The sequence below is a fragment of the Engraulis encrasicolus genome, chromosome 20, assembly GCF_034702125.1.
Source record: "Engraulis encrasicolus isolate BLACKSEA-1 chromosome 20, IST_EnEncr_1.0, whole genome shotgun sequence".
Taxonomy (NCBI): Eukaryota; Metazoa; Chordata; class Actinopteri; order Clupeiformes; family Engraulidae; genus Engraulis; species Engraulis encrasicolus.
In genome coordinates this window covers 5,167,672-5,181,863 of record NC_085876.1, presented here as the reverse complement: position 1 = coordinate 5,181,863, position 14,192 = coordinate 5,167,672, and the positions used below count along the sequence as shown (strand labels likewise).

General features: G+C 43.6%; 1 protein-coding gene across 1 annotated transcript in view; it reads right to left on the bottom strand.

Moving 5' to 3' along the window:
- rit1 (Ras-like without CAAX 1) overlaps positions 1 to 10,671 on the bottom strand; it is a 17,083-nt gene extending 6,412 nt beyond the window's left edge. The window contains exons 1-4 of the mRNA XM_063185173.1: positions 10,551 to 10,671; positions 6,244 to 6,333; positions 4,471 to 4,527; positions 2,887 to 2,960 (exon numbers count right to left, since the gene is read on the bottom strand). Of these exons, the coding sequence (XP_063041243.1) occupies positions 2,887 to 2,960; positions 4,471 to 4,527; positions 6,244 to 6,325 (213 nt within the window). The 5' untranslated portion in view covers positions 6,326 to 6,333; positions 10,551 to 10,671. The remainder of the gene's footprint in view (positions 1 to 2,886; positions 2,961 to 4,470; positions 4,528 to 6,243; positions 6,334 to 10,550) is intronic.
- Positions 10,672 to 14,192: the final 3,521 nt, after the last annotated feature.

Here is a 14,192-nt window from a genome sequence, read left to right as displayed (position 1 = left end):
TGGATTGGGTCTGGCATGCACCAATCCAAATTAAGCGCATAGAGCACATGACACAAAGAATGGAAAACACATGTTGGCAAGAGGTTAATGAATGAACAAATTAATGAATCAATGAATGAATGAACAGATGAATGAACGGATGAAAATGAACAAATGTCGTGTGTGTGTGTGTGTGTGTGTGTGTGTGTGTGTGTGTGTGTGTGTGTGTGTGTGTGTGTGTGTGTGTGTGTGTGTGTGTGTGTGTGTGTGTGTGTATGTGTGATTTTGCTACCATGTGAGATGCTCAGGGCTTGACACTGGCACCTGCCAACAGGCCAAATGCTGGTAAAACTTGGCTGTGGCTGGTAACAATTTCAGTGTCACTAGCCAATTTGGCAGGTAGCTTATTCTATGGTATGACATATCAGAAAAGCCTATATTCTGCACTTTGCACCTTGTGTATCAATTGTTTGTTTTAAGTTCAAGAAAAAGCTGTTTGTTTTATTTCCATGTAGAAACCCTTGCACTTGTCTTCTTGCTATAAGCACCTAATTTTCTGAGGTTAGATGTACAGCTTCATGACAAAAAAAAAGTGGCTAGTAGAATAGCTGGATGGCTAGTGACTCGGAAGAACCACTAGCCACAGTGGCCGGCAAGCGAAAAAGTTAATGTCAAGCCCTGGAGATGCTGTGAGTGAGTGAGTGACTGAGTGAGTGAGTGTGACAGTGACTCATGAGTGGGTCTTTCTGTCGGTTTGTGACCATGGAGACACTCAGGGAAATGAGGACAACATGAAAATATAATGTAACTAGAATGCACTCAGAGAGTTCAGACCTCCGCCAAGGAAGCTGTTTGATATGTCACACCCTATTTTTTTATTTCATTTTAAGTCTTCCTGCCTTCTTTTTGTGGCGTTAGAAACAATAGGACATGTACTGTATATGTCCCCGGTTCTCTGAAGGAGAATGAGAAAGACTACTCTACTCTCTCTACGGGAGGTCTGCTCTGCAGAGGACATCCACCTTGCAATCCGAACACCTTGAAATCCACCAACAGGCAAAAAGGCTGCTAGGCCCCGCATTGCCGCCTTCCTAGAAGTGCTATAAAAGGCGATGCTCGCTTGCGCAAAAAAAATAAAGCTTTTTAACACATTGACTACCAGGCGTTTTTTGAAATGTTAGCCCAGGACTCCCAGCTAGTTTCACCATTTTTTGTCATTTTCGAACAGCCACCGAATGTCTTGATGTGACGTGAACAGGAGGTGTGCATGATTTCATTCCCTGTAATAACACTCAAAAATACTGCATTGTGATAAGTTGCACAGATGAAATATCCAAATAATGACTTTGTAGGAGTTTTGACTGTAGGTGTTTTCATGATCTATGTGAGTTCTGTTCATCACATAATTACGAAAATCACACAGAATGTGCATTAGAATGTGTAGATTCTGAATCCACTAAAAAAACTTTTCCCGTTTTGGGAGCCAACGCATGGGAAGTAAAAACGGGTTTTCCCGTGGTTTGGTAGTCAATGTGTTAAGCCACTTTTCTCACGTTTTTTTTTGACAGAGCGCAGGCGCAGTAGTTCCATAACGGCACGAGAGCAACAGCTTTTCACAACTGAGCATGCGCAACATTTCGTGTGCGCCGATGCAGCCAGATGATTGGATCAATGGCAACACAGCTCAGCAGGCACATTGGCTCTTGTTACCAGAAAGGCGGGAGATGTGCGGGTAGACGCCATATTTGCGCTACGAATCACAGCACTGACCGGTCTCCTCCTACCTAAACCGTCTCTGTTAGAATGTGATGGTGGTAGTACGTTTTTGTGAAAAAGATAACATTTGTGAATGGGCAGCATGATTTTTTTAAAGTAAACTTCTAAACATATTACACTTTGAATCACAGCATACTGGCAGACTTTGATTTACTGGATCTTTAATTCTGGCAAATAAGGCTGTTCAATGCTGCTTCATCAGATCTGAGAGTGAAGGGTGAACCTCATGAAGCGCTAGTGAAACGTGTTGTTCACCAGGATTAAAGATCCAGTCAATCAAAGTCTGCCAGTGTGCTGTGATTTAAAGGTGTACTGTGTAATATTCTTCGTAGTTTATTGCTAAAATTCAATTCAAATTTCCAGAATAATCATTTCACTTGTTCAGCCTCTGAATGCTTGGTGTGTACAGTAGAGCATGTTTGGCAATATGGTAGTTGGCCTCTGTCCCGGGACGCTTTAAGCGGAGATCAAGCGGTATGAGATCCGCTCATACAGCCCTGTGTGCAGAGGGAGAGAGGGACCACTAGTGAAATGGAGGAGTTAAGGGAGGAGGTGGGACCACTCGAGAGCTTTCACACAAGGCAGGTGGATTGTAAATGAAATGGCTAATGTCCTGCCATTTAGCTGAGCTCTGCGTGTCTTGCTTGCATGTTTTGGTTACGTCCTACATATTTGTATGTCCTGATCTTTCATGCCTTGCTTTTTGTGGATATATGTTGTCTTTTGTGAGATGGCTGTTTTTGTCTGCATGTGTGTCCTATGTAGTGTAGTGTCCTATGTAGTGTAATGTACTGCTTTCTTGGCTAGGGCCCACTTGGAAAAGAGGCAACTAACTCAATGTGACTACCCTAATAAAATAAAGGAGAAATGAAAATAAATATAAAATGCTAAAAATGGGTAGAAATGATTACATTTCTGAGAAGGCAGCTGTCAATCACTCCCCGGCCTCCTCCCGAACTACATTAAAGAAACAACATTGGCAAAATCAGTCTGCTGGTCTGCTCTTAACAGAGAGGTAAGAGACAGGAAGCAGCAGTACCCAGTAGATTCCAGCAGTACCCAGTAGTTTCCAGCAGTGCAGCAATGTGTCCGTGTCCGTGTCCGTGTGTGGTGTAAAAGAGCGGTGCATACCTGTCCAGCAGTGTCTAAGATGTCCAGGTTGGCGGGCTCATCATCGATACGAATCTGAGTCTTGTATGCATCCTCTGAAAAAAACATGCAAACACACAATGATTAGTGCCTGGGTAACTGGATGTGCCTGGGTAACTCCTTTAGTGTGTGCCTGCTCGCTGTCTGTGTGCATGAAGACTCGTTAATAACAATTGACTTTTTTATTGACCGGCACACACACTGTTGGCACGTCCTCACACACGTGCAGACACACACATGCACACACACGCACGCACACACACACACAAACAGCCAGGAAAAACAATGAGAAAAGGATTTGTCGTATCTGTTCCAACTACCATGAAAATACAAATTATATATTGTGTGTGTGTGTGTGTGTGTGTGTGTGTGTGTGTGTGTGTGTGTGTGTGTGTGTGTGTGTGTGTGTGTGTGTGTGTGTGTGAGAGAGAGAGAGTGTGTGTGTGTGAGAGAGAGTGTGTGTGTGTGTGAGAGAGTGTGTGTGTGAGTGTGTGTGTGTGTTACATAAGCACTGGATTAATCAGTCAGATTGAGTTTGGGACTTGTGTGCGGAGGGAAGGAGTATTATTCACTACAGACAGCTTGATGGAATACACCACCACAACACACACACACACACACACACACACACACACACACACACACACACACACACACACACACACACACACACACACACACACACACACACACACACACACACAACCTCTCTGCATACGGTGACAGACTAACACACAAACACACCACCGAATTCATCACTCATGCTTGGTGCTCTGACACATATCTAGAGGTCTCTGCATTGTGGAGTGGTGCATTAACGCTAGGGACACATACAGGCAAAATGAGCGAAGAGAGGTGAAATTCAGTGTTCCATTCTGACAGCTCAACTGCCATCAAGTCGTCGCGACGAGTCAAATGGAATGAGACAGTTATGTCGTTGATTTGATTGGCCGCTGCAGGCTAAATTCACTCCTCATTTGCATAATATTAAACTTGGTCGAATAACTTCACTTCGCTCCTGTTTGCTTGCCTTCACGTCCCTCATAGGAATGATTGTCAAAGTTCGCCTGGCTTGGCCAGATTTGTGTGTATGTGTCCTTAGCGTTACAACCACAGTGGTGGGGACTGCTGTAAGGGTGTGATGAGGGATATGGGGAACGACAAGTGTCGTCTCAAGGCAACATAACAAAAGCCATTTAAATTTTAATATACGTGTATGTTTAAAAATCTGATTTGAATGAGTGAATGTTATCTAATTAATTCACAACAAATTCAAACACTAAAACATTGATTTCACTGATATTGACTGCGAAAAACAATAAAAAATACCTTATTTTTTGATATTTTTGAAGATGGATATGGGTAGATGACATATATTATGTACGCATATGTATATAAATATCTATATGTAGGATTATATGTTATTTTATGTCATGTCGTGTATTGGGTTATGTAGTGTTATGTATTATGTGATGTTGTGTTGTGCTGTGCTATATTATATTATTTTGCATTACACTAAATTACATTACATTATATTATATTACATTATATTACTAAATGTTTTACCAATAGTGGGGTCGTGGTCCTCTGGAAATCTGTGGCTGATGAACTGCATGATGATGGCTGAGATGGGAGAGAGAGAGAGAGAGAGAGAGAGAGAGAGAGAGAGAGAGAGAGAGAGAGAGAGAGAGAGAGAGAGAGAGAGAGAGAGAGAGAGAGAGGTGGAGAAAGGTGGAGGAAAAGACGGAGAGAGAAAATAGAGAGGAGAAAAATAAACTGCATTACATAATCTGGTGCAGCACAGAAGATGGAAGTCTGCCTCACACAGGACCCCCCCCCCCCCCCCATAATCTATAATCCCCCTTCAACAGGGAGTGTCTCAAACTACTGAGAAACACACACACACACACACACACACACACACACACACACACACACACACACACACACACACACACACACACACACACACACACACGTATCTATGCTGCTGTGAGAATGTATGGCACATCTCGTTTCCATGGAAACAGGGAGGTTACTTCAGTTCACAAGAACCTGCCGCTCCTCTCCTCCTCTAGCCATCTCTCTCTCTCTCTCTCTCTCTCTCTCTCTCTCTCTCCTCCACTCCTCTCCTCTTTCAGCCTCATCTCTCTCATTCTTTCTCTGCTCCCTCAACCTCAAGCTTCTTCTCTTCCTTCAGCCTCATCTCTCTCTCCCTTTATCTCTCTCTCTCTCTCTTTCTACATATCACACACATACACTGTACAGACACACTTTATGTGCACACACACGCGCGCACACCCACCCACCCATACACATGCACGCACGCAGGTGAGCTGCTTGGTTTCCATGGTGATGCTGTGCAGTATGGGTTGGCATGTTTTCTTGACAACAGACCTTTGACCACACCCATATGCCTATATGCCTTCTACTGCAGACAGAAACCACCCACACACCACAGGGCAGAGAGAGAGAGAGAGAGAGAGAGAGAGAGAGAGAGAGAGAGAGAGAGAGAGAGAGAGAGAGAGAGAGAGAGAGTCAAGACAGAGTGACAAAGCTAAATGAATTTGTGCAGTATCTGTATCTGTGTGTGTGTGTGTGTGTGTGTGTGTGTGTGTGTGTGTGTGTGTGTGTGTGTGCGTGTGTGTGTGTGCGTGTGTGTGTCCAGTGTGAGCTGTCCCTGGTCAAATAAAAACGGGGAGATAAGAGCACATTTAGAGAAGCTAACACACGCACAGCCAATCCACAAGAAGGGTGTGTGTGTGTGTGTGTGTGTGTGTGTGTGTGTGTGTGTGTGTGTGAGAGAGAGAAAGAGATAAGACAGAAGGTGTGTGAGAGAGACAGCAACACTGGGAGAGTGGGAGAGAGAGAGAGAGAGAGAGAGAGAGAGAGAGAGAGAGAGAGAGAGAGAGAGAGAGAGAGAGAGAGAGAGAGATGGAGAAAATAGAGGAAAAAGTCCTCTATTGAGAAAAAGAGGGAAGAGAGCTCATGAGACTTCAGCACTATTTTGAAATGCATGCCCATTGTGAGATGAGATGTTTCGATCGTGTTTTGATGCTTTGATTGTGTGCATGTTTTCCCATTTGTGTTTGTTTGTTTTCATGTTGCATCTTCTCCCCCATCTCCCAGCATCACCAGTGTTTCTGTGTGTGTGTGTGTATGTGTGTGTGTGTGTGTGTGTGTGTGTGTGTGTGTGTGTGTGTGTGTGTGTGTGTGTGTGTGTGTGTACCCGTATGTGTGTGTGTGTATGTTAACCACTCTTGCCCACTCCCCCATATAGCGTGTGTATGTGTGTGTGTGAGTGTGTGTGTGGGCGTGTGTGGGTGTATGTGTACTCACCGCTCTTCCCCACTCCCCCCTCTCCCAGCATCACCAGCTTGTATTCACGGGAGAGACTCCCTGGGCAACGCGAGGACTCCATTCAGGCAGCTACACACACACACACACACACACACACACACACACACACACACACACACACACACACACACACACACACACACACACACACACACACACACACACGTAAAAAAGTGTGATCACCAACACACATTCAAACAACGTAGGAATGGACGCGCTCACATACATGCACGTGCATGCATGTGTACCAGCAATAGGTACACAGATTAAGTAGAGTGATCACAGACACACATTCTAGGCGGAGGGATGGACATGTTCTCTCTCTCTGTCCCTGTCTCTGTCTCTGTCTATGTCTCCGTCTCTGTCTCTCTCACACTCTCTCTCTCTCTCTCTCACACACACACACACACACACACACACACACACACACACACACACACACACACACACACACACACACACACACACACACACACACACAGAAGTTAAGTTGTGATTCTGTGATCAGGTTAACAAACTTCAACACCCCCCAAACGAAACTTGTGCACACATACACACACACACACACACATCTAAATTAACACTGCTAACTCTCTCTACGTCAGTCACTGTCAGACATAGCCATAGCCCACTATTTATTTTGGGCTCTCTCTCCACACACACACACACGCTGCTAAATTTGGCTATTTGATTTGCAGACAGCAGGAAGTGAGTGAGTCATGTGTAGTGTACGCGTCATGTGATAAACACACACACACACGCACGCACACAGAGGTGCTCTGCCCAGTGCATGCACATGCACTCATGCATGCGCACGCACACACAAACACACACACGCACACATACACACACAGGTGCCCTGCCCTGCACGCACAAGTGCACAAACGCGTGCTCACACACACACACACACACACACACACACACACACACACACACTTGCCCACTGACAGCTGTCTAATAAAATGGGAGTCCCATTGTTTTGTGTGCACGTTCTCCTATTGTAAGTCCAGTGTGACTGATAGCCGAATGACTAATACTGGACGAAAACACAAAAATCTGACAACCCTGGCATTAAACATAGAGCACAGTATACAGTAGATGAAGCGCAGACACACACACACATACACATACACACACACGCGCGCGTGCGTATGTCACAGAAGAGGTTTCGGAGAGACACATTAAGAGTTATTCCCTCTGACTGCAATATTCTAAAATGCCACGTAAAACGCTTTGTGTATGGTAGTTACTATGACAAGTATATCCCATAATAACTTATTTCTTCCACTGAACATGGAGTAGTCATGTCTGTTTGACATCTGGGATTATGATAAATATAAAGGTACGCATCAATCTATCATATAGTGACAATAAAGCACTCTACTCTATGAGTGAATGTAGCATAAATCACATTAATTAACTTAGTCATTAGTTAAGTAGTCATGTACTAATAACTATTTAATATCACTATGCAATCGCATAACATCTAATAATAACACTATGACCAGTTTATGCAAATAGGTATTAAAGGCAGAGCGGTTTCATGGCTTTGTCATATTGCCGTCTTCCTACATCTAAAGGCTAACAAACATAGAATTAAAATGACATCTAATAAAACATATTATATAATAATGTAATACAGTTCAATTGTTTTTTTAACACTTTTTTTTACATTCCATTAAACTTAGCTGACGCCTTTATCCACAGCAACTTACAGTTAATTTACAGGATAAGCTTTGGTTACAGTCCCTGGAGCGATGTGGAGGTTAGGTGCCTTGCTCAAGGGCTATTCAGCCATGGATGGAGGAGTAGGGTGAGGTAAGGATGGATGATTTAAGACAATAGACTATACGTATAAACATGGACAAATCACTTATCTTCATGATGTAAGACAACAGAGACTTTATATGAATGGACGAATCACTTTAGTGTCACAATTGAATATGATTTAGGACAACTGACAGAATGAATGGATGGCTACCTGTTCTAAATAAAGATTTAGAGCAATGGACTGGATCCTAAACGGGATATGAACATCTGAACAGGCCAAAACAGAGGTTTGGTACACAGGAATGGGCTTAAGTTATGTCTTGCTTGATGTTACATGGAAATTGATGTGAGCCTACACCAGTTTACACACACACACACACACACACACACACACACACACACACACACACACACACACACACACACACACACACACACACACACACACACACACACACACACAGTTCGATGGCTTATTGAACCACCAGCCAATTATTTGCATGTCAACTGGCAGACTGATATTCTGTGATAACATCACTCTAGAATCTACAGTAGGCAAGCCTCTTATTCTGCATTCCGATTTAGAATCTCTGATTTACAAGTAAGTTGTTAATGTGGTTCTAAAGTAGTGCTGCCTTCAACCTGTCCCAGCCTCCATTGATTGTCCCGGTTTTTAATGGTCTGTACACTGGGAAAAAATACAGTTTCCCTGAACACTCAATGAAGGGAGACATTGATTACAAGCAAAAAGATAGATTATTATTGAAATGTTTTCGTGACAGAGGTGGCAATTTTTTTTATTTCTGGAGACACTGGTTGGAATTCTCTCTGCAGTGCCAGGTAGACTGTTTGGGATAAGAGTGAAAAGGAAAATGTCATGTTTTAACAAGCGTTTCAACTTTGGCATTTAAGACTAAGTTATACCTCACAATGAATAAATAGACTACTAAATAATAAACACTAAGTTAACCTCGTAGGCTATTTAAATCTTCTAATGAAACTGAGCTCTAAATGCACATGTTCTTACTTTAAATGTTCTGTTCCCTATCGTTCTAAATCAACCCCAAAACGTAGGAGTGCATCATCAAAGCACAGTGAATGGATGCATTGTGCGTCTCATATTAGAGGCTATAATCGTGTTTTATGTGCGTTAAGCCTTTATAGAATGCACAAAAGCACCATTATGCCACTATTAAGCACAGTCTCTGTGTGAGCCAGACTTGGCACTACGGATACACTGCTTGCTGAAGGACCAACTGGGAATGCAAACCAGGCAGGGATCATGCGAAAAGACTACTGGTCAGGATCCTGTAAAATACTGTTGAATAGTGTAAATTCAAATAACTTTAGGATCAGTCCTGCCCTGTGCACTCCAGCCATGACCTATTCGGCGATTGCATCTGAAGAATACGGGCTGGTTACTTTGACTGACATAGGCTACTAGCGCGACAACAGTCTACCAATAAGTTGCGGCATTTGCACCATGTGTTCTCAACTTAATACACTACACATAACATAAAGCCCAATTATGTTTCCAGCGGGAGTTTATGGTACGGTGCGGGTCTGTCCTGAAGTCTGCGCAGTGAAACTGTCCCGCTTGCTTCCCGTCAGGGCAGGGCATTCTGCGAAGGCGAGATTTTTTAGTAGAGGCCCCGGACTTGTGGTCTGTACGGGCCTCGATGCCTCGATCACGGCACGGCAGCATAAGCACCAGTGACTGAGGAATGCTTCCGCAAAATTAGCTGTTAGATTTGCCAACAACCTGTCGCCGTGAGAGGCATTCATCTCTACGGCCAAAACACCCTATAAAATATTGCACCAATGTCTGAAAAGTTTCAGGTAACGGCCATGATATCCTAAATATGTCATGAAGCAAGATATTCAAGCGATGTTAATGAGGTGCTATTTTGATACTGACAGGAATAATTTGATACTGCCGAAATTCAGTTGGATACATTGATATAAATAGGGTGGTTGATCCCGGCATAACTTCACAGGATTACTTGGAATAATGGTATTTTATCTAGTCAGAATTGCATTCTATTAATGCTTTTAACATGACAAAGAGGTCCAAAGTATGATCAGGTGAAGTAAGCAGAAAAGCCTTAATCTCTCGCAATTTTGCACCACAATGCATCTATTCAAATAAGACACAGCAACAGATAAATATTTGCCTGTACATTAGAATCTGCGCAGCCCATCGAAAAAAACGTGTAGGAAAAGTGGCATGAAAAAAACTAACGGAGCTTGGATAAGGACAAAGAGCTTTTCAACAATGTTTTCGCTTGTGTGTAAATTAGTTGAGTGCCACTTAATGCATTAAGGGCAGTCTACATAACTAACAATTAGGGTCATGCTGTTCTGTACTGCAAAAGAGCTGGGGTAAGGTTGTCACTGTTAGCTGACTAACTTCAAAGCTAATCATTGAAAACTTTATAATGGCGAAAGAAGTTACTGCTTGAATGGTGTGTAAGTTAAAAACAAAGCCCAGAATTTAAGTGAACTAGCAAACTTACTTGTGTGTCACAGGAGTGTCCACTTCATCGTTTCCAAGTCCAGATCCAACGGGCATAAACCGTCTGATGTTTGATAATTCTCGTTGCCAGTTAGTTCTCTCTTTCACTGTAAACAGTGGTGCTGCTGTCACCGCCTCGTGTGGTCCTACTGCCCGTAGATTTACTGCCCGGGCCGAATACAGGAAGCTGTGCAGTACTGCCAGAGACTTTTTTTTAAGGGAAGAACTTGGTAGCCTACTGCTCAAAGAACGTGGATCCAAAGAACGTGGATCTAACAAGAGGCGAAGGTCAGGTACTTTATGGGAAACAGTCAATAGGGGTCGTTCTGAGTCAGTTTTGGGTCAAATCTGTTCTGAAATGAACAGGCAGTAGAGATGTAGCATGATTCTCATCGACTTTCAAGTCTCTTCGAGACTTGGTCTGACCAAGAGCATAACAATTAACATTTCCCAAACAGCATTTCCCAAACGACCTCCTTTGGTTTGCTAATGATTGTTTGTATTTGAGGGAACTCAGAAAGTACTTGCATTGACTCTTGACCTGGGCCTCGTTTCCCGATAACGATGGTTCTTAGCCTTACGTGTGTCGTTAACCAGTGATCCTACGAATGTTCTTAGATTTCCTACGACTGTTTCCCAAAGACACTCGTACATGAACGCGCGTGCACAGCCTCTAAGATCATTCGTAGCGTCGCTCTTAAGGATCGCTGTCCACATATGTGGTGCTGAAGTGTCCTCGGAGTGAACTGCGCCGTCATGCTGCTAAACCATTTACAAAATGTAAGGCGTGTGTCAGTATCAAAAGTTGTTTTCTATAAGGGTGGGACTACATTTGTAGCAGTTTGCAACTATCGACAGGAGTCATTGTTGGCAAATTAAATAAAATGCACACACACAATGAAATCATGCAAAACCACGAGCTACGCCGTTAAACCAGGCAAAGCGCATGCAGTTGGCTACCGTGCTTAATATTTAAGAAGACAAGTAGGCCTAGTAGTTCCAAATTGGAATGCGCATTTGGGTGAGCGGCGCGCAAAGTTCCGCGCACTCAAGGCTTTAACTGTGAGGAACATTTTGAAAGGCAAAAAATCTTCACGAATCCCCATCGCTGCCTTTTTAATGTCATAGTTTACCCTTAGCCTACAACTATCGTGTCCTTTCTGCGTCGCCTTCCCTTTCTTAGGGTACTTGAAAATGAAAGAGGGCGCAACGACTCGCTGACCGTTTTTCTTTTTTTAATGTTTCGGTAGTGACCTTCCGACATCACCACTCTTGTCTCTGGTCGCCGAAGCCCCCTATTTATTTTGCGTGTGGATGCCTTGTTCTTGTTCACGAAGCACCCACACAAATTATGATTGATCACAGTTTAATAATGCCCTAATTTATCAAACACAGCTGAACTATTTTACTGCCTGTAAAATATTTTCCAAACACATTGCTTTTATTTCATACACTTAAACAATTAATGTTACCTTCTTATTTTCGTTACAGTGTCAACTGTGGTGCCATGATATTTACACTCCCGTCTTAAAACATCAACTTGAAGCGCAAGTTTCCTCTTTTCCTGTGGGTGTCTCCACTGTGCCATGCCACTCGCGTCTTAAAACAGCAATCTTATGCGCAAGTTTCTTCTTTTCCCTTCATATCCTGTGGGTGTCTCCACTGTGCCATGCCGTTACGATCAATCTTAGCGCGTTAAGACTACTCCAGATCACTCGTGGATTTCTCTTAGAGTTACGTGTCAACCTGCGATGGTTCTTTGCTAAGTTGGCTTTGGGAAACGCTCCGTGAGCTCTACGATGGTGTTACGTGTGAACTTAAGTAGCACGTAGCGTTAAGTAGTACTTAAGGCCCTTTCGGAAACGAGGCCCTGACTGGTAGCAACGCTGAAGCTGTTGCGTCACTAGGAGGGCAAGGCCTAGCCTGGTCCTGACCATCCCATAATATTACAATTTCATTTCGTATGGTCTGACATTTGTTTGCTCTGAAGCGATTGCAAGTAGCAGGAAGTTTGCACTCAGTTATGGTTTGAAATTATTGGATTTATTGGACACCTCTCACCCAATCGCCGGCAGTTACTCAACAACAACATAGCGCAGACCAATGGCTCTGGCGCAGATGTGTACATCATTGTCACGAGCGTCCTCCCCCTTTCGCCCCATGTGGGACGCTTATTCGCTTATTGGCTGTTTTCTGGGAGGGCGTTGCGATCAAAATCCTACTGCTCCAGGTACTCCAGAGAAGCGCGGCCAGACTGGAGCCAATCCTTTGGCGGAAGTACGTAGGATGGCTCGCGAGGCTAGGCACGGCCTGAGTAGTAGGCCTAGAGATGGGATTTATGGCTCTTTGAAGGGATCTGGATCATAATGGTTCGTTCCTTTCAAAGAGCCATTCAAACAAACTGGCTCTTTTGGCTCTTTTTTAATAATTTATTCAGTGTTTAGAATGTAATATTTTGACTCCACCTCTCGGTTATTTTGTCCAAACAGCAACTATTATCTTCCTACTTCTAAATACTATTTCTGTCACTCTTTAAGGCAGATACTTGTGTTTTTTACCCTAATGTAAGTACTCGTGTCAAGGTCACGTGCTTAAAATGAATGAAAAATGAACGAAATAACGATCAAGTGGCTCCCCCAGCTGTGATCCGGTTCCCATCGTTCACTTCTGGGAGCCGTTCAAAAGAACCAGCTCGTTCGCGAACGTCACACCACTAACAGTCAGTCACATATGCCATTCTGGAATGAACAGTAGCCATACGAGAGAAGATAGATCTAACGGTAGGCTAGGCATAATATGGCTAGCTACTTTGGCAAATTTAGCCTTATATATAACTAACTTCTGCACTGATTGTGCTGGGAAAACACATGAGATGGTATAAGCATTCGTAAATAAAGAATTTCCCATAGCTACAAAAATAATATTTTTACCATATTATGTAGAAATCGAGTGTACATTTTCAATGCATTCCAATGTAATTTGACCGATGTTCATTCCAGAATGGCGGCCACGCCAGAAAATCATGGGGCCAACTGTTGCTATGGGACGTTGTATTGCCCTATTGATCCACGTTCTTTGACTGCACCAAAGAGGCTTGAGACAAGAGGGCTTCACGCCATAACAGCGTAGTGCGAAATGATGGCGAGGGGAGTACGGAAATGTTATTCACTGTGGAACAGGTCATAGGACAGCATGAATGTCTGTCAGCTGTCCTTAATTACCCCCTGCAATTACTGCTGACCAACAGCTGCCGTTAATTGGCCACAAATTATCCATCATGGTGTCGCCCCCACTGACCATGTGCAAGGGAGTACGAAAATTGTATCCATCGCACCCACTGACCAATGACCATGTGCAAGGGAGTTAATTTTCCATCCACTCGTGTCCTCAGGCAACGCCCCCGTACTACACCATGGCCAATGCATTTCCCCCCGAGAGATTGTTCTTCTGTTGAGTTTCTTTGGACTGCACCACCAAATGCAGCCCTGCCCTTGACCCTGGCAAGAGCACAGAAGGTCAATTGGAGATGTCTGTTGCCTGTGCAATAGTGTGCTTTTTTGGACTACTTGTGAATGTACTGACAGTGACAACCATTGGCCACCCAAAGCCTGTAATGGATGAAGTCATTCTAATCTGTCAAACG